Source organism: Trachurus japonicus, chromosome 15, assembly GCF_045865225.1.
Source record: "Trachurus japonicus isolate A0001 chromosome 15, Traja_1.0".
NCBI lineage: Eukaryota > Metazoa > Chordata > Actinopteri > Carangiformes > Carangidae > Trachurus > Trachurus japonicus.
Window position 1 is genome coordinate 3,912,150 of NC_140921.1, and position 21,169 is coordinate 3,933,318.

The window sequence follows — 21,169 nt, forward strand, 5'->3', positions numbered from 1 at the left end:
AAAACAGAAATTCACATATTCATTTGTCCATCACACGCTGCTCTTTGAACCTATTGTTTTTTTGACAGTAATAAAAAGAGTTTGTATCAAGTTTAACATCTTCTAAATACAGTAACTGAGGCAAAAATAAAATAAAAAACAGAGAAAACCACTCATTAGATTAGGCACATTTTTCTTCTATATACACGTCACACTCGCTCAGAAACAGGTGAGAGACACAGCTGAAACTACAGAAAATCACCTAAAGAGTTGTTCTTTTTAAAACCAGTATATTGATATATACGTATATATATATATATATAAGTGTGTGTTTTGTTTATTGACATAAAAGTGAACATCTTTTTTTTGTTTTTGTTTCTTTTTTTTGTGCCTGAATCCCGACCTGAGAGACTTATTTTTTTTCTTTTACAAATGTTTTCACGACAATAAATCATAATTAATTGAAATATGACGAGTCTTATACCAGTGGTTGGATTTATTAATGTTTTGCGATACGTGACGAGTTATGATAAATGACTAGAATTCATTAAATTCAAATGGCAGCCAATGTCGTTGTGTCGTCAATGTCAATGTGTTGCCAGAACACACAATAAAAAAACATTAAGACATTAATTTAATCCTCCTCTCTGTGTTTAATGATTGATGGGAGTTAATTATTTTAAGTTATTATTATATTAAGGTGTGGACCCGACTATAACAAAGTGAAAAATTGTTGTTGAAGGACTCAGACTACACCCGACATCTGTCTGCTCCTGGCTGCTTCCTCCAATAATTCAAAAATAAAACTCACAATCACAATAATGGTGATAATGTGTGAATACAAAGAAAAAAAACAACCACTTTAAACTGTTTCCTTGAGAGCCTCGGCTCTGAGACGACAGGACATGTAGCCTATTTCCTCCTAAAGAGCTCTCTCTATTCTTTGTCTCAAACCAAGATGGCCGCCGCCACAGAACTCAACCATTGTTTGCTCGATGAACGGATGCGTTTTGAGAGGACGCCGGTGTCCCTGGGTTTCTGTGATTGGAGCTGGGACAGGAAATGTTTTTTTACCCGTAAATTAAAAAACCAGACGTCCTACGATATGTAGGCGTTGTGTTGTGGCCAACAGAGGGGGCTAGCTGCTAGCTGTTAGCAATAGCAACGGCTAGCCCCCTTGAAACTAAACAGAATCATCCAGTTAGAGCAGGGGTGTCAAACATGTGGCCTGGGGGCCAAAACCGGCCCGCCAGAGGGTCCAATCCGGCCCGTGGGATGAATTTACCAGATGTAAAAATTACATAGAAGACAGAAGAGGCATTATGTTGTTGAAATTGCATGTATTATTCTCAAGAAATTTCAGGTTGGTCATAATATATTTTGTAATAGGATAGTTCTTTAATGTAAACATCTTAATAATGTGCTTCTTTGCACTAAAACAAAGAAAAAAGTTTAGAGTTCTTATTATTTATAGGATATTATGCTATTATTTTACCAGTCTGGCCCACTTGAGATCAAATTTCACTTAATTTGGCCCCTGAACTAAAATGAGTTTGACACCCCTGAGTTAGAGCCTTATGAATTAAAGTAATGTAAAGAATTGATGAATATACCATCACCATATAAAAAATACTTCAAAATGGATCTATCCCTCTTTTTTATTTCATAGGTAAAAAAACGTTTTCAATATTTTGTTGATATCTTGACGTCACTTCAGATATATCACCTTATTTTGAAAAAACATGTTAAAAACCATGTTCAGCAGTGAAAAGAGCTGTCGTATTCATCAGTGCAACATTAGGTTTTCTGAGTGATCTGTGTCGACTTCTTAAAAAACACACAATTAGCCTAATGGATGCTAACAGGATGCTAACCCAGCTGCGTCTGCGATGTGTCAAAGTGTCGATGTGTGTTTCGTTTTTTCTGCCTCAGGTGGAAAACTCATTAGTGGCTTTTTTTCTCTTTTCTTTTATACATTGTTCTCTCCGTCTGTCCGTCTTTTTTAACCACCTCCCTCCTCCTCATGTTTCTCCTTCGGCCTCGCTGCCTTTTCCTCTCTATGCCGGTTTCCCAGGGCTGACGCTAACAGGAAGTGAGCAACAATGCTTTAGCTCAGGAGAGAGATAACACAGACAGGAAGGGGCGGGCACAACCCCCCCTATCCCCCCCTCCCCTATACACAGATGGACAGGAAGTTGAGTTCACTGTTTGGTTTAGCTGATTAGAGGATGGGGGGTGAAGGGTTGAGGGAGGGGGGGGCAAACAAGGAGTGCAGGAGCTAAAGTCTGGGCGAGGAGAGGTGGAGGAAGAAGCTGCTCTCAGTAAATATATGTGAGGCTTCCCGCTATTGTGTCCCAACGTTTGTCGAACGACATTCCTATGGAGTTTTTAAGGAAAAGGTTCAAGTCCAAACAAAACAGAATAAACAGGAGAATAAATAAACCGAACTCTCTCTCTCTGTGCTGGAATTGAACCACATTAAGAAACAGAACCAAACAAAGGAACGTCCTCGGGTCATGTTGTGTTCTCTCTCACACCGGGACAGATTTAAATTCTGCTGCGTCGACTGGGGATCGGAGCGTCCTCAACGTCTGGTTTTAAAGTTAGCAACCTGTTCCCGTTTCTAAACGTCTTCAAAGTCGTTATTCATCCAGGGTTCCTACAGCTTAAGCCAATAAGTTAAATTTAAGACTTTTTAAGACTTTTTTTTAAAGCCACTTGAAATGAAATTTAAGACCGACTTCATGATAAACACAAATGCAGGAAAAAAGAAAAAAAAACACCACATCAATTACATAGGGTTATAGGGACAATTTTACCCACTTTCCTATGTATGTGATCCAAGGTAAAGTGACTGCTACATGAACATTGGATTGTGTCTCTTTCCAGCTGTCCTTTCAAAATAAATGCATACAAAGTCTGGAAAAAAAAAAAACGGTGAGAAATTTAGCGTTGACAGCCGCCACAAAAACTTCTCTATGTTGGAATGCTACCAATTATTTTGAGATTTGAGACTAATTACAACTATAAAATACCACTTATCATGTCTTAAGATTTTTAAGACTTTTGAAAAATTGATTTAAGACATTTTAATGCCAATTAAGGCCTTATTTTTAGATTAATGAATTCAATGCCTGTTCATGCCCTGTTATCTCCTGACTCAGCTCCAACACAATCAGCTCTAATGTGTGCGATTGTTGTTTAAATGCAGGCGAGTCATTGATAAATGGTTCTTGGCTTGATGCCTCCACTAACCTACCCCTCCCTGCCTCCCTCCCTCCCTCCCAGCCCAGAGGGCGAGGGATCAAACAAGTGCCATAGAAGGGGTGGGGTGGGGGTTTTTTTCCTGATGACTTAACGACTCATTAAGAACGAACAGATCCTCCACATTATCACAGGATACATGAACACGCTGCTGGAAAGCACAACAGATAACCTCCAACAGAGCTGAGATTCGTCTGATTCGTCTTGTTCTTTGACCGACAAGAAGCAACGAAACGATTTAACATCAGAAATGAAAAAGTTTTCCTGGTTTTTTGTTTCATTAACTCGACTTTCTGACGTTTTTTTTCTGTTTTATATCGATGAAATGTGACTTTTCCTAAGAGTCGGTCAAACTCTACGCCGACGATGCCTCACTGTTCACCACATAAACTATGCTACACTACCAGGTAAACCAACTTTAGCCTGGTACGGCTAACATAATGTTTCCTATTGTCTCCTCTTCAACTATCAATATGTCAGAGTCAAAGAGTCCAAACCTCAGACTGAAATGAGCTGATGAAGATTAGATAGATCCTTAACACCACAGAAAACGATCTGGATAACCCTCGACAGAGCTGAAACAATCAGTCAGTCTATTAAATCAATCAATAAAAAGCTGATTAACAACAATTTAGCAACACTGAGGGAAAAAATGACAAACTTTTTGCTGGTTCTTGCTTCACTCTTATCGTTTTATATCAATGAACTTTGACTTTCTTTGGGCTTTAAAGAGTCGGTCAAACTATAAACTGATGACACTTCACTGTTTACTATGTCAATAATGCTATACTACTAACAGGTAAACAAACTGTAGCCTGATTTAGAAGGTCCAGATCAGTCCAATTAGATCAATCATCAGCTTTGTAGCAGGGTGCAGACAGTCAGATTGAACTACTGATAAAAACCTACACTTTTGTCAGTTTCACCCTCAGAAGCTTTGGGACGGTGGCGGTGGCCAAAAAAGGACGAGAGGTCAAAGCTGTTGGATCATTCGCTACTGCTTTTTGCCACTCTGTGTTTCCTGAGTCGTCTGAATGAGTTGTGTTGTAGTGGACCTCAGAGAGTTGGGCTTTCATCTCAACAATAAGTGTGATGATGAGCCGTGTCAAATAAAAACCTGGGAGCGGTGTAATTCTGTCAGAGCTGCAGCGCTCTCAGCCGTTTCCTCTCCGGCCCGGGTGGCGCTCTGTTGTTCTTCCTCTCACTGCAGCAGAGAAACCAGCAAAAAGTGACTCATTCAGAAAAAAAAAAGACTTCTTGTTTGGATCAGACGCTCGGATTCAGAAAACAGGACGAAGAAGAGTCTTTAAAGTAACAACGACAGAAAAAAAAAGCCTCATGTGATGTTTTTAAACTCTGGTCAAACTGTTCAATTGAACTATTTTCAGTTTAAAAGCTCAAACAACAACAACAACAGATCTCTCAACCTTCAGATTTACAAACAACTCATACAAATAAAAGCACCTTGTTCTCGGCCTTTCTGTGAAATATATATATTTATATGTTTAAAAAAAATGTTGAAAGCTTGAAGCTTGAGGAGACGACAGACCGTCAAAATAAAAGAGTATGGAGTTACTTTGAGCTGCACCATTCAACAAGACGAAGAATTAAACTTCTTCTGTTGTAAATCTATAACTAATCACTTAAATGAATGAACCCCGATCAATGAGGTTGATAATATGGAATTCATACCATTAAAAACAGCTTTTTGGCCCCAAAAAAGTGAAAAAGTTTGGTTTTAATTGATTGATACTGACATCTGTGCATTGATGTGTTTGTATGCAGACGTGCATATAATTGTAAATATGTGGATACTATGAAACTTCATTTTTGTGCAGTTGTATGTTTAGTTTTGTGACCTACTTTTTCCTTCTTGTTGTTTTTTATCTGAGATATAACTTCATATGTCATCTCCAGGGCCGTTGTATAGGGGAGAAAGGTGGTGATAATTCTAGGGGCCCAGCGCCCAGTGGGGCCCATAAAAAACCCCAGTAGTCTAATCTTTGTATGACTGATTTATTCTGCGTAAGACCCTGACTAATACTCATAGTACACTGTAAAAACTCAACATCTTTCCAAGAATATTTGTCTTATTTCTTGTCCAGATGTCTCATTTCTAGTCAAAACTAATCTCTTTCCACTTAAAATAAGACTCATCACCTAAAAATTAACTTGTTTTTAGATCATTTTCACTTAAATTCACAATAAATAGAAAAATCTGCCAGTGAAAGTAAGTTTTTTGTGCTTGTAATAAGGAAGAAAAACTTGCTCCACTATCAGATTTTTTCTACTTATTCCAAGTGAAAATATGCTTGAAAGAAGTCAAAAGTGTCTAAAAACAAGCTACTTTTAATATGATGTGTCTTACTTTAAGTAGAATGAGATTTGTTTTGACTAGAAATGACATTTTGACTAGAAATAAGACAAATATTCTTGCTAAGATACTTGAGTTTTTGCAGTGTAATGCTGCATTAGCATCAAAACAAAGAAGGCTAAATAAAAAACGATAATACATACGTAGTCTAAGAAAAAAAAAAAGGAAAAGTTAGGGGGAGGGGCCCACTTTAGTATTCTTTAAGGGGGCCCAGAATTCCTAGCAACGGCCCTGGTCATCTCCCAATTATCATTATTATCCAAATGAAGATAATATGTTTATTATCTGTTGAAAAAAAAAAAGAAGTTTACAAAATATCTGTGTATGTGTGAATATCATCAGTGCATAGACAGGAGCTGTGTCACATGTTACATAAAACAAAATAAAATGGTGCAGAGACGAAGACGAAGACGGATCACATGACCTGACGATGATGATGACACCTCTGTGGCCTGCAGTGACCTGATTATCCACGCTGAGCTCTGATTGGCTGCTGCTGCTGCTGCTATATCACCTCCTCTCATGTGACGATCTTTCCCGCGTCACCGAAATTATAAAAGATTATAATAAAAAAAGAAATAATAAAGAAAAAGAGGGACGAACGAAGCCGCTCGACGTCCCTCATTCTGTGTCCAGTCTTTGGAGGAAGGAGGAGACGAGTGTCCGTCCGTCCGTCCGTCCGATCGAAGCTCCAACATGGCCGACAGGAAAACGCAGTTGTGTTTGTGTGTGGGCCTGTCCCATTCCTCCACACTTGGCTCAGTGCGCTTGGTTACGCACACACTTTGGTGACGTTTTGCCGGCGGAACGTATATTTACTGTACATGTAGTGTGCAAGCATGGATTAAGTGGCCAAGCGTGTGGGGGGGGGGGGGATTTAAAAGCAATCGAGACAAACTTGACAAGTGCAGCCTGTGCCATTGCGCACACTAGCACAACTACGACACACTCACACACACAGCACAGCAACAACTGTTTTAATAACCAGTGCTGCTGGATCACAGTCTCATCTGCTCCAAAAGTGTCTCTATGCGCAAGATTCAGATCATAAACGTGTAAGCCCAACTCCGTAAGTAAATAAAACAAAAAAACAAGAAAAACGAAAAAATAAAAACATGAACAGAGCATGATGAATATAAAATATGACATTAAAAAGTCATAATTATGAGATAGAAAGTTAATTTCATTTTATTGAGATTAAAGCAGAAGTAAGCGATCCGGTCGTTTTGGCAAATGCTGCGTTCCAGGCAGGCTTTTGAAACCGTAAATTACAGCTTCAAGTCACGACTTAGCGTTCCAGGCAACCCACTCGTGTTTTTCCGACCTGTTTTACCTGTGAAAGTCACTATAACGGCCACTCGTAACTTCTGACCCGTGAACTCGCACCAGATCGAACTGGTACGACTTCACAGGTCGGAAAAACACGAGTTACGAGTTGCCTTGAACGCGCATCCCTTGGCTGCACACACAGAGAGGACCGCCCCTTTATGCCGTTCTCTCTCCTCATTGGATAAAACTTGTAGGATACGAGAAAAGTTTTCTCCTGGGCTCAGAGCAGAGCAGAGTGACTGACAGACCCGTGTTTCGGACCAAACACTCTATGTAAGTGATTGCTGTCGGAAGATATAACTATTTAAGACTTATATTAACACAAAAATATAGCTTACTTCTGCTTTAATTTCATTTTATTGAGATTAATTCAATCGCATTTCCTAAACGTGACTTGTGGTGGTGCATTGTGGGATTTATACTTGGCCAAATATACCGCTCGGATGCGGTCTTACCATAAGTGTGGGTAAAGTGCAAATCAAGCGCGCTGCACTTTCGGTCGTTGGAGAAATGGGACACACTGAGCACTGACACTAAGCCCATGAACGCACACGCCAAGTGGCCAAGTGTGTAAGTGTGATGGAGTGTGCATATTGGGACAGGCCCTGTGTGTATTTATTAGTGCATGCTTTTGGCAGTGTGTGAATGTATGTTTATGGCTGTTTCTTCATCTGTGTGTGTGCCTGTGTGTGTTTGTGTGTTTGGCATCAGTACTGGTGGTAGAAGTCGGGCCCGTCCACGCCGTACAGCTCGGCCAGGCTCCTGAAGCGCGGCCCCCAGTCGTTGAGGAAGTCGTAGTCCAGGTTGGAGCCAGTGGACGAGCTGTCCATGGAGCTCAGGCTGCCGGCCAGGGACTCGGGCCCCTCGTAGCCGTAGATGTGCAGCGTGTCGTAGGGGAAGCCGTCCCTGTCGCGGTCCGCCTCGTCCTTCTTCACCTCGATCATGACGGCCATGTCTCCCTTGCACGCCGTGGGCTGCTGTGGGGGAGGGGGAGGGGCTTTCTGCACCATGGCGTACAGCGAGGGGTGGTGGGGGTGGCGGTCGGCGCGGTGCAGCAGCGAGCCGTCGTGGCAGGCGGAGGAGAGGATGGAGACGTCGTAGCTGGAGGAGAAGAGAGAGGAGAGGAGTGGGCGGTGGGAAATAAAAACAAATCTATGACTAAAGAGATTTCATATTTAAAAAGGAAGATTTTATTTTTCTAAAACATAGAAAAAGCAAAAATCTTCGCACATCTATTTCCTTGGCAGGTGCGTCGGAGGGTGACAATTAAGTCCAAATTAACTCATTGAGTGCCATTGACGTACATATACGTCAAATGCTGTTTTCTGCCGCTGGTAAATGGGGACGCTCTTGCGCACACTGTGAGTACTTTTGGGGCTTCTGGGATGTGTAGAACGAAAAAGACTGTAGATCAGAGCAAGAAGTGAAGAAGAAGGAGAAGACGAGCGCGATCGGTACGGAGATAACAAAGTTGGAGAGGGTGAGGAGGGGGCAGCAACTGCAGGAGACGGAGGAGAGCAGGCATCACTCTGCAGAGTAGGACTCCTACTTGTTGTATTTTAGTTGTTTCGTTTTTTTTTGTACAGTGAAAAAACATGTGAAATGAAATTTTCAGACGTCTTACATGTTTTTGAAGCCAAAATTAAAACGGATAAATCACTGTTTTTCTTGAGAGACTCTCTTTCACAAAAATGCATTTTTCTCAGCTTTCTAGGAAAAAAGTGGTCTTTTTGGTGCAACCAGGCTCTATTCAACTTAAGATAAATCAAGAGTGGAACAAGGTACAAACAAATGGTTTTTTCCCTAGTTAAATAGAGAGTCTCCTCTTTCCATTGAGCTGTTTGGTGTTTTCAGAGTCATAGTACAAAATATTCTATGGGTCTTGAAATATTACTCAAAATGCCCCGAAACGCTGGCACATGGCACTGACCATTTTATACCTAAATATAGGAAAATAGAAGAAAATAGAAGAAAGAGGAACTTGCAATAAAAAGTGTGCAAGGATACAGTAAAGATCTGAAACTTTTTATTGCAAGTTCCTCTTTCTTCTATTTTCTTATATTTTATATATGGTATTGAATCTGTCGTATTCATTGTTTCTGACTGTGATCATTAGCCATTACCTTCCATTAGGACCTAATGTATCCAGTCACGACAGCTTAGTATTTATTGTACAGTATGTATTCGTTGCACTTTACCTTTGTATATTGATGCCGTTTCTATTGATTGTATTTTGATATTGTTGATATATAATATTCGAATTCCTCACATCCAGACGTGTGGGAAAGTGATTGGTTTGTGTCACACAGCCACTCCTATTTAAGATGGCTTCCTGTGTTGGCAGTGGCACAAACATTTGCTTGAAAAAGGTGTAGTACCGAAACGTCGCAATAAATTCTGCAAGTTGGCTATGTGTGCGGGAACTCTTCTTTGTTTAATTTTTCTAAAACACAGAATCATTCAAATAATAATAATTATGATCATTTCAGTTCAGTTTCTGCTGGCGGTTTCCATGTGAACAGGTTTATTTTTGTACGGATGTGGTGAACGTCCAATAATAAAATGCTCAGGTGTTTATCAGTGAGGTGAAATAAAGGTTTGAAGGTTTTCATCATGTTAAAGAACTGATAAAAGTTACATGTTTCCCATGATGCACTGGGGGTTTGTCAGCTCAGTTCAGTTCAAGTTTATTTCTCACATATAATTAAAAGCAGTTACAGTGAAATTCGTATGTACCTTTGGGTCGTTGGATAAGAATATAAAAGTATATTAATAAAATAGTAGAACAGTTAAATAATCAAGGAATAAAATAAACTGTGGCGTTTGGTGATGAGTTATTGAGACTTTTAACTATTTTTGTTCATCATCATCAGCTCCAGATTGGAAAGTTTACTGGACTCTTTATGGTTCTGATTAGATTTAAATATAAATTGATTAGTTTCTTAATATTCTCAGGTGCTGTTTGTTAATATGAGTGTGTGTTTTACCCGTTGGTGTCCATCTCTCCTCCTCCCTCCTCGTCGTAGGTGACCAGCTGCTCGTGGATTTCTCCGCTGTTCTTCATCCCGGCCAGAGAATCCTTCTGGTAGCGTTTCCTCATCACAAACAGGATCACGATGACTGGAAACAAGAAGGAGAAGGAGAAGATGAATGATGATGAAATATTCAAGAAGGAACAATAATGATAAATATCATGGCAGCAAAGATGGAAAATATAAAATCCTCCAAGTTTCACAAACAAACCAACAGATTTATTATTAAATATTATTGTTATTAAATATTATTATTCAGCTTCCTCTGGACAAACATGAATTTTAAAAACAGGAGAGAAAACGAGGCCAAAGAGAAACAGAACAGAACACAACACAGACGCAGGAAACGAGTGGAGGAGGAACAAGAAAACAGAGGGAGAGTAGTGAGGATGAGGATGGTTTAAGGAGACGGTCGCCCCGAGCAACCAAAAGTTTAAATGAGAGAAAGAAGAGAGAGAGTTTGTGTTGTTTTTCTTTTTATATTTGACTCTATATTGTCGTTTTTTTTTCTTTTTTTTTTTACAATATTACAAAAGAGCGTCAGGGAACGTAGCTTATATACATGTGTGATATATGTGTGTGTGAGCGCCCCCTAGAGGCCTGGAGCTGGCTGCATACACACATTTTGTGTTTGTTGTTCGGTTTCTGCAGCACATTGTCGTATTTATTTTATTTTATTTCTTATGTTAATGTTTATTTAACTGGGACAATACATACAACATTGCCACAGAAAATGGGAAAATGTGATGCATATAAGACGTCCAGCTTCAGCTAATTTTCCGTCTTTGTCCCTGGTCAGGCTTTAGAATAGAATAAAATATACTGAATACAATAAAAAAGAATAAAAAAATGCAATGATACAAATTCATGAATGAATAAACACAGTTACAGCTGTACATTTCAGATTAAAACACAAGTTAAATTTAACATTAAACATTAGTAAAGTGTTCTGTATTTTCATATAGACTCGCACCTTAACCCTCGGATGATCCTTCAATTTACAAATCCATGACCCCTGGACAAAATTTATATCAGTTACTCCCAAAATATTTGTGATACATATCGGGCTGGGTTTTGACTAAACATGAAAATCACTTTTCACATGTGTTTCAAAATCTTTAACCCCTTCCTGGCCAGTTGTTTTAGCTGCAAAAACAAAATTTCTATGGGGCTCTATGGGGTTTAGGGCTGGTGACAGTATTTTAGTAAAAAAAAGAGAGAAAACTTCTGACTATAATATGTCAACAAAATAAAACAAGATTTTTTTAAAAAGGGGCTTTATCCATTGTTCAGATTTCAGTTCTGGAAATTAGCGCATATTTCACTAGATATCGCCTCATTTACATATTTAAACATAAAATTTGACAAAACTTGTAATACAAAAAATATTTGTCTTAATGTAAGTGATACACTTGGGAAGTTTCATGATGATATCTAATATTTAAAATTTTTACCCTATTCACCTGCAGTGTCTCCCCTTAAAAAAACAAAAAACAGACGATAAATAACAAGTAATTCCCAGGATGTGCGGTGATCTGTTACTTTAAAATACATTTTTGTCCGGTTGAAGGGTCATGGATGTGGTTAAAATTCATTACAGGACCAAAAAATAACCAAAAAAATGACCTTTCATTCGACCGTGGGGAGTTGGGAAAGTGTGATGATAGGTGGATAAAAAAATGTCCAAACTTGTTTCGTTTCGTACAAAGTTAGTGGAGGAAGGAAAGCGGTGTTGGTTTATGTCTTCATATGCAGGAATGAGGACAAGGAAGCGAAAGAGAAAGAAGAAAAAAGAAAAAAGTAGAGGAGAAACAAGAGGACGAAGAAGAAGAGCGAGGGAAAGAAAGTGAGACATCAGAGCTGAGGAAGTTGGAGAGGAGACGAAGGACACGTCTGACATTAGATGAAGCCTCGAGCCTCAGTCCTGATATGAACCTCTCACGCGAGGTTTTAACCCTCAGATGATCCTTCAATTTACAAATCCATGACATCTATGACCCCTAGAGAAAATTTATATCAGTTACTCCCAAAATATTGTGATACATATCGGGCTGGGTCTTGACTAAACATGAAAATCACTTTTGACATAGGTTTAAACATCTTTAACCCCTTCCTGGCCAGTTGTTTTTGCTGCAAAAACAAAATTTCTATGGGGCTCTATGGGGTTTATGGCTGGTGACAGTATTTTAGTGAAAAAAAGAGAGAAAACTTATGACTATAATATGTCAACAAAATAAAACAAGAGTTTTTAAAAAGGGGCTTTATCCATTGTTCAGATTTCAGTTCTGGAAATCAGCGCATATTTCATTAGATATTGCCTCATTTACATATTTAAACATAAAATTGGACAAAATTTGTAATACAAAAATAATAATGTGTAATATAGTAATAGTAATAGTAATGTGAGTGATAAACTTGGGAAGTTTCATGATGATATCTAATATGTAAAATGTTTACCCTATTCACCTGCAGTGTCTCCCCTTAAAAAAACAAAAAACAGACGATAAATAACAAGTAATTCCCAGGATGTGCGGTGATCTGTTACTTTAAAATACATTTTTGTCCGGTTGAAGGGTCATGGATGTGGTTAAAACTCATTACAGGTCCAAAAAATAATCAAAAAATGACCTTTCATTCGACCGTGGGGAGTTGGGAAAGTGTGATGATAGGTGGATAAAAAATGTCCAAACTTGTTTCATTTCGTACAAAGTTAGTGGAGGAAGGAAGCGGTGCTGGTTTATGTCTTTATATGCAGGAATGAGGACAAGGAAGCGAAAGAGAAAGAAGAAAAAAGAAAAAAGTAGAGGAGAAACAAGAGGACGAAGAAGAGCGAGGGAAAGAAAGTGAGACATCAGAGCTGAGGAAGTTGGAGAGGAGACGAAGGACACGTCTGACATTAGATGAAGCCTCGAGCCTCAGTCCTGATATGAACCTCTTTCTCTCTCTCCGTCTCTCCCTCTCTCTCTCCTTCTCTCAGCGGAGGAGCGGCATTAGCCATGCCTTTTAGTGGAGAGGGCGAGCGGGACTAATTTAAGTTTGCATGGGAAACCAACAGATTAATCTTTTACAACACATGCTCTGCAGTTTAATAAGCTCGGGAGATATCAGACTTAGAGGGAACGAGAGAATACGGAGAGAAGAGAAAGAGACGGAGAGAGAGAGAGATGGATGGAGCTCCTTTTTTCTTTGTAGGAAAGAAAAAACGTCTGGTGGTGCGTTCACAGGCCGCGACGACGATGAGAAAATGCGGCTGTGAATGGCGGTAAATTGCTCTGGGCCTTTGGCAGATAATGACAAGTGCATTAAATAGTTAATCTGGCCCATGTTGGGGGTGTTTGATAAAGAGACAGAAAGAGAAGGAGAGAAGGAGAGACCCAGAGGGAAAGAGAAAGAAGGAGAAGAAGGAGAAGAGGAGAAGTAGAAGTGTGGATGGATGGTGGAGGAGTGTATTAATAGTTAATAGGTTGAGTGTTTGCTGGTGTTTGATAAGCAGACGGCACCTAAAGAGCTGATAAACTCTGCTCATTACCACTCCTATTCTTCCCCTTCTTTTTCCCACAATTCTCCTCTTCTTCTTCGACCTCTTTCTGTCTCGCTCTGTCGTTTTTTTCCACCGTCTTTCTGCCTTTTTCACCCCTCTTTTCCTACCTCCCATACTATCTCTGTCTAAGATAGAAGCTGTCACTCCGCCTTCGTCCCCTCTTTATCTCCAACCTCTTCTCATCCCAGATCCCTCTTGTTGAGCCAACTATCTCCATAGCGACTCTGCCACTCATCGACATGACGACATGACAAGTGTCTCTTTTCCCCCCAGAAAGAAAGAAAAAGAAGAAGAAAAAGAGGGAGCAGAGAGACAGAGAGAGAAAGAGAGAGAGAGAGAGCGATGAAGAAGGTATCAAAGAGAATATTGAGCTCACAACTGCCGGCGTTATTTCCACATCCGCCGCTGCATTATTCATAAAACCAACAACACCAGGAGGGAAAAGTTCCCCCACAAAACACAGATCTTATTTATCGCAAAAAAAAGCAACGGCGAGTGAATCAGTGCACACACACAGAAACACACAAACACACACCCGTCATCACCGACGCTGCTGCTGCGTTCAAGAGCATCAAAACACTTTTTTTTACAAAAGCACCTGTTTTTGTTGTCAGATTTGATCATTTAGTGTTTAAACACATAAAAACATCCTAAACAAACAGGAAGTGGAGCTTTTTAGTGTTTATTTATTATTCTATTGTCTGTTGTTTTGACAATATCACAAAAGAGCAGCAGCGTTAGCGCCCCCTGGAGGCCTGGAGCTGGCTGCATGCAGCGTTTTTTGGTAGGGCTGCAACAAACGATTAACTTTATTACTGGGCCGGTGCATATTCTCATTTGTCCAGGTCATAGTATTTCAAAGGAGGTTAAATCGAAAGCAACTGGACTTAGTTATTTGTCTAGGAAAGACAGACAAGACAGACTTCCTAGACCAATAACTAAATCCAGTTGCTTTCGATTTAACCTCCTTTGAAATACTTTATTACTGATTTATCTGTCTTATGATTATTTAAACGATTAATCGATTAGTCGTTTGGTCAATAAAATGTAAAAAAAAAATGTCTTGTTTTGTCCACAAACCAAAGAAAGACTCAGTTTATCATCATAAAGGAACAAAGAAACCAGAAATATTCACATTTAGGAAGCTGAAATGAGAATTTGGACTTTTTTTCTTGAAAAAAAACTACTCAAACCGATTATTAGATTATCAAAATAGTTGACGATTAATTTAATAATCAATTATTGTTCGATTAATCGATTAATTGTTGCGGTTATTTTGATTTGTCTTCTGCAGCACGTTGTTGAATTTGTTTTATGTTGTTTTCATTTGTGTTGCAGTTTGTTTGTCCCTCGTCAGCCACCGTAGATTTCAGAGACTCACACCGTAATGATTTCGCTTTGTTTTCATCCAAACTCCACAGAGAAGGAAGTGGTGTGTTTTATGTCTTGGTGCAGGAATGAGGCCAAGGAAGAGTAGAGTAGAGGAGAAACAAAAGAGGACGAAGAGCGAGGGAAAGATAGATTTGTAGTGTACATATAGTACGTGCATTGATCCCTCTGAGCCACCGTAGAGGAGGACATATTAAAGGTGGGACTCACCCAGTATGGTGACGATGCAGAGCAGGATGGCGACCAGCGCGTGGACGCTCACCGACATCCTGCGAGCGCTCGCTCTGCAGTTCCTGCGAAGCCGCGGACCGTCGCAGCGACAGATCTGCCAGGCAAGGGAACAAAGCAATAACCGATCAATAAATCAATACATACATATAATACATATAATACAGAGGTGAAATGAACAGATTCATCACAGAAACACAGATTTAACCTGTTTGGTGCCAGATAACTGTTTGAAAAAGTTTATAAAATGCTATGGGCGGGTTTTCTAATCTACTGTTTCTATAACGAGACGCTCTAAAACTTCAAGTACATTTAGTCAAAACAGTATTTGTTCCAGTCCGCCTGGTCCTGTCCTCACTAAAACCTTTATAAAATCTATCTGCTTTGTGATATTCTCATCTACTTTGGTACAGTTGTGGTCCAGAAGCTGCTGAATCCATTCAGTTGCATCTCTACACATAGACTCTTTGCTATTATGGTGTTTCCCAATGTGTAAAACAGAGGATAAGAGGCAGAAGAGGAACAGTCACAATGTCACTGGAGCTATATATCCCATCTTTTTGCACAGTTTTATTCATCGTTGTTTTCTTAAATGTTGTACATTTAGTATTTGCTCATTTTTATCTTACTAATGTTTTGAATAGCGGTGTGACGATACACGATTTTAAGAAAACTACAATGACAAAATACTGTATATGCCTGGACCAACAGACTTTTATTTAACCGATTTGCACATGCATTTTGAAATGTTTTATTATAACTCTTTACATGCATAATGTAGCCTAAGCATGAGCTTTTAATAAACTTCTTCTTCCACAAATTGAAACTAAAACTAAAATTTATAAAAGTTAAAATAGAATAAAAATATTTCTTTCTTTTTTTCAAGTGCAAACAATATTATGTGCAGTGTTTCCTCTAGGATTTTAAGTAAGTAGTGGCAGCAGTGGCAGCTGGTAGTGGAAACCCTGCTTTACATTGTTTTAACATAAAAAAAAGACAGATTTTTAACGCGATGAGAAATATCGTCGAGTTTAATCTCACACCCCTAGTTTTGAATGTTGTTTATTGTATGTTTCTTGTGTTCGGATGACCACTTGTTTACTGTACATAGAGGCTTGTTTATCCTGTTACATGCATTGTCTGTTGTCTGTCTGACGTCTGCCCGATTTCAGGTGAATGCAACATCAAGAATACGTTCAGATATGCAACCACACCGCTAGATGGGGGGAATTCCTACACATTATACCTTTAAAACACTCTGAATCTAGACGTGTCGACTTTACTGTTTTATTAATTCAGTATCTTTCATTTTTCTATGTTAATTTGTCTTTCTTTTTTCTTTGTCTTTCTTTCTTTTATGTTTTTTCTGTTGTGAATTTCTATGTTGTCTTCTTACTCTGAATAGTTATTTTCATAAGCCTTTTTTGGCTTCTACCTCTCCTGCACAATGTTTAATTTGACTATTTTCATTGTTTATGCAGGTTTTATAATGTGCAAATAAAAAAACTAAACTAAACTAAGTTCAGTGCAACACACACACACACACACACACACACACACACACACACACACACTCTTGTACACACACCTTGATGGGCTGCGTGGTGATGCTGGACTGGACCGGCTTCCCTCCGTCGGTGATGCGGATGTCCACGCTGTACTCTTTGGGGTCGTCGTAGTTGAACGGGCCGTGTTTCACCAGCAGGTCTGCAGAGTTATCTGGACAAACACACACACAAAATACACACAACGTCAGAAACACAAACACACACACACACACACACACACTGCGCATGCTGGAGCTGCTGCTAACAGGAAGTAGACTGTTTACTCTGCAGCTGAACTACTTTTATCCTTTGGCTTTTAACATATTAAGCTGCACGTTTTATGCACTTTTACTTTTATTTTATTGTATTTTTATTGTATTGTTCTTTTGTGGCTGTTATTTTTTTGTTTTTCATTCTTATTTTGTGTTTTTTTTTTTTTTAAACTCCGACCCTTTCCTTTGGCTGCTTTATTTCTGTATTTAAAGGGATAGTTCAACATTTTTGGCAAATTGACCCATTGCCATAATCCCTATAGTCATAGCAGTAGGTTTGTTACCTTTAATTGTCGGTGCAAGCTATTTTTAGAACGGCGGAGCAGAGCCGTGAGCTGCTCAGAGCTACGCTACGGAGGCTCATTATGGGATTTCTTGGTTTCCCTCATCAAACTCATCAAATACACAATCCAACAACTCCACAACGCTCTGGTGGACAAGTTGTGAGCTGCACATTCACCACGCTATGAGATAATAACACAACGTTACCAGACAGAGTTGTTTTAGAGGGAAATTCATGCAAAAAAACCGCTGATGCGCGTTGCCTTCAGGGACAGTTTTTCATCAAGCAGTCTCTGTATTTCCCTCTAAAACAACTCTGTGTGGTAACGTTGTGTTATTATCTCATAGCGTGGTGAATGTGCAGGTCACAACTTGTCCACCAGAGTGTTGTGGAGTTGTTGGATTGTGTATTTAAAATAATTAAGTACTAAAAATAGCTTGCACCGACAATTAAACGTAACAAACCTACTGCTATTATGACTATAGGGATTATGGCAATGGGCCAATTTACCAAAATGTTGAACTATCCCTTTAATACGGCAGCTATTTTATCTTTATTTTATGTTTTATGATGTTGAATGAACTGATTCAATTAAACACCAATAGAAATGTATAAATAAAGTTTCTAGTGTTAATTCACTGCAGAGAACTTCACACAAAGTTATTTCATTTAATTGCACCGACAATTAAAGGTAACGAACCTACTGCTGTGACTATAGGGATTATGGCAATTATGGGCCAATTTGCCAAAAATGTTGAACTATCCCTTTAAATACAGAAACCAAGAGGTAAATTCATGCAAAAAAAAAAAAAAAACCGCTGATGTGTGTTGCTGCTGTGTGTGTGTGGCGTTCAAGTGAAAACAATGCGGTCGTTACTCAGAGCTTCCTGCCGAGGCGACGGGACAAAGACGGAGGAAACGCTGCACAACACAAAGACAGGAAAAGGAGAGAACGAAGCTCGATTGTGTGAACACGAACGCAGCACAACGGCGACGGACTCGAACTCCAACTCGCTGCTTCGTTATGACCTCGTTTTATCATTATTATTATTTAATATCTGTGACATCACAGCTGCGGCCACCATAGATATATATACTGACTAGATGCCGCGTTCTGCTTCTCAGCGTACGTCAATAGCGCCGCCATCTTGGTCGGGGGGTTCTGACCATAGACACATAAACGTCTGACCAGCAGTCAGACCCAGTCAGACCCTTGTAGAACAAATTTCAGTGTATTTATGCATGTGGGTGTGTGTCTGAGTATCTAAGTGTATGTTTAATACATATAAACAAAAATTATAAAAAAGAAATTTTTAAATTTTGTTGTTGTTGTTGTTGTATCATAAATATATGTCTGACATTTATAATAAACCAAACGGCTTGAAAATTGGTTGAATATTCGGTGAGTTATGGCGATTTTAATGTTGACTAATGCAGTAAGTAGACACGGCTTCCCCCTGCCCAAGATGGCCGCCGCGTTGACGCATTCCACTCAATAGAGTTGCCTAGGAACGTGGCATCTAGTCAGTAAATCTATGTGCGGTCACAAGCTCGTGAGGCGTTCAGGCGTCTGCTCGACAAAATACAATAAAAGTGCAACAACCAGGACAGAGATTTTCATCACGTGACCTTTTAATGAAAGGTCGCCACAGGTTGCTACGGCGATGCTGGTTTTCTGAGCGTTGTCGACGGCGACGAGGAGACGACGTGTGAGTGGGAGGAACTGAATAAAAGATGAAAACAGCTTCTGTCCTCCGTCGTCTCATCATCCCTTCATCTCTTGTCTCGTCTCAGTTTGAGCTCAAATCCTTCTCTCTCTTTTCTTTTTTCTTCTACTTCGTCTCCTCATTAGCCTCCTTTTCTCCTCTTCCTCCTCCTCTTCTTCCCCTCCTTCCTCCTCCTTCCTCCCCCTCCTCTCCTTCCGCCTCCTCCTCTTCTCCTCTCCTTCTTCCTCTCCTTCATCCTCCTTCCTCCCCCTCCTCTCCTTCCGCCTCCTCTTCTCCTCTCCTTCTTCCCCCTCTTCTCCTTCTTCCTCTCCTTCCTCCCCCTCTTCCTCTTCTCCTCTCCTTCCTCCTCCTCCCCTTCCTCCTCCTCCTCTCCTTCCTCCTCCTCTTCTCCTTCTTCCTCTCGTTCTTCCTTTCCTTCCTCCTCCTCCTCCCCCTCCCCTTCTTCCTCCTCCTCTCCTTCTTCCTCCTCTCCTCCTCTCCTTCTTCCTCCTCCTCTTCTCCTCTCCTTCTTCCTTTCCTTCCTCCCCTCCTTCCTCTTCTCCTCTCCTTCTTCCTCTCCTTCCTCCCCTTCCTCTCCTTCCTCCTCTCCTCCTCTCCTTCTTCCTCTCCTTCCTCCTCTTCTTCCTCCTTCTCCTCCTCTTCCCCTCTCCTTCTTCCTTTCCTTTCACCTTCCTCCTCTTCTTCTCCTCTCCCTCTTCCTCTCCTTCCTCCTCCTCTTCTTCTCCTCTCCTTCCTCCTCCTCTCTTTCCTCCTCCTCTTCTTCTCCTCTCCTTCTTCCTCTCCTACCGCCTCCTCTTCTCCTTCTTCCTTTCCTTCCTCCTCCTCTTCCCCTCTCCTTCTTTCTCTCCCTTCTCCCCCTCCTCTCCTTCTTCCTCTCCTTCCTCCTCTCCATCCTCCTCCTCTTCTTCCTTTCCTTCCTCCTCCTCCTCTCCTCTCCTTCTTCCTCTCCTTCCTCCTCCACTTCTTCTCCTTTCCTTCTTCCTCTCCTTCCCCCTCCTCCTCTTCTCCTCTCCTTCCTCCTCCTCCTCCTCCTCCTCTTCTTCTCCTTTCCCTCTCCTTCCTCCCCCTCTTCCTCTCCTTACTCCTCCTCTTCTTCTTCCTCTTCTTCTTCCTCTCCTTCATCCTCCTCCTCTTCTCTCCTTCTTCCTCTCCTTCCTCCACCTCCTCTTCTCTCCTTTTTCCTCTCCTTCCTCCTCTTCCTCTCCTCTCCTTCCTTCCTTTCCTTCCTCCTCTTCTCCTCTCCTCATCCCCCTCTCCTGTTTTTTCTCCTGTCATCTTTCCTTTCCCTCTTTCATTTTCCTTACTTCTTGTCTCATTCGCTCTTTTCTCTCCTCTCCTCAGCTTTCTCTCTCCCTCCTTTCTTCCTCCTCACTAAATCCTCTCCTCCTCTTCTCCTTCTTCCTTCCTCCTCCTCCTTTCTCCTCCTCTTCTCCCTCCTCTCCCTCCTCTCCTTCTTCCTCTCCTTCCTCCTCTTGATTCTCCTCCTCTTCTTCCTCTCCTTCCTCCTCCACTTCTTCTCCTCTCCTTCCTCCTCTCCATCCTCCTCCTCTTCTTCCTCTCCTTCCTCATCCTCTCCTCTCCTTCCTCCTCTCCTTCTTCCTCTCCTTCCTCCTCTCCATCCTCCTCCTCTTCTTCCTCTCCTTCCTCCTCCTCTCCTCTCCTTCCTCCTCTCCTTCCTCCTCCTCCTCTCCTCTCCTTCCTCCTCCTCCTCTCCTCTCCTTCCTCCTCTCCTCCTCCTCCTCCTGGTCACTTAGACACACGTCCTGTCACTTCAGTGTGTGTGTGTGTGTTTTAAAGAGCTGGTAGTTGATAAATATTTCAGGAGTCTTCACTTTACAGCTCTTGTTGCACGACACCGTGTGTGTGTGTGTGTGTGTGTGTATGTGTGTGTGTGTGTGTGTGTGTGTGTGTGTGTGTGTGTCTGTGTGTGTGTGTGTGTGTGTGTGTGTGTGTCTGTGTGTGTGTGTGTGTGTGTGCTGCTGTCAGATGATTTCATGGCCACAGGAGAGAACAGAGGTTTACACCGACAACCAGCACTTATCAAACAACCTCACTCCTCCTCTTCTCCTCCTCCTCCTCTTCTCTCTTTCATCTTTTTCCTTCCACCTATGGGCTCTGTCTGAGTAGTCACAATAGTCACACACACCTGGATTAATCAGTTTGTCCAATAATGTCAGACAGGAAATAAAGGAGCTGCCTTAAAT

The 21,169-nt window shown here is 40.7% G+C and overlaps 1 protein-coding gene and 2 long non-coding RNA genes across 3 annotated transcripts in view; 1 reads left to right on the forward strand and 2 right to left on the reverse strand.

Moving 5' to 3' along the window:
• The window catches only part of LOC146973073 (uncharacterized), a 430,259-nt gene that overhangs the window by 87,922 nt on the left and 321,168 nt on the right, over positions 1-21,169 (forward strand). The window lies entirely within an intron of this gene.
• Positions 3,934-6,590, reverse strand: LOC146973075 (uncharacterized). The gene is made up of 2 exons (XR_015037712.1): positions 4,136-6,590; positions 3,934-3,985 (listed from the first exon to the last, which is right to left on the reverse strand). It is a non-coding gene; the product is annotated as an uncharacterized LOC146973075 (long non-coding RNA).
• cdh5 (cadherin 5) overlaps positions 7,549-21,169 on the reverse strand; it is a 50,003-nt gene continuing 36,382 nt past the window's right edge. The window contains exons 12-15 of the mRNA XM_085799328.1: positions 16,725-16,855; positions 15,119-15,233; positions 9,934-10,066; positions 7,549-8,047 (exon numbers count right to left, since the gene is read on the reverse strand). Coding sequence (XP_085655454.1) covers positions 7,654-8,047; positions 9,934-10,066; positions 15,119-15,233; positions 16,725-16,855 — 773 coding nt within the window. The 3' untranslated portion in view covers positions 7,549-7,653. The remainder of the gene's footprint in view (positions 8,048-9,933; positions 10,067-15,118; positions 15,234-16,724; positions 16,856-21,169) is intronic.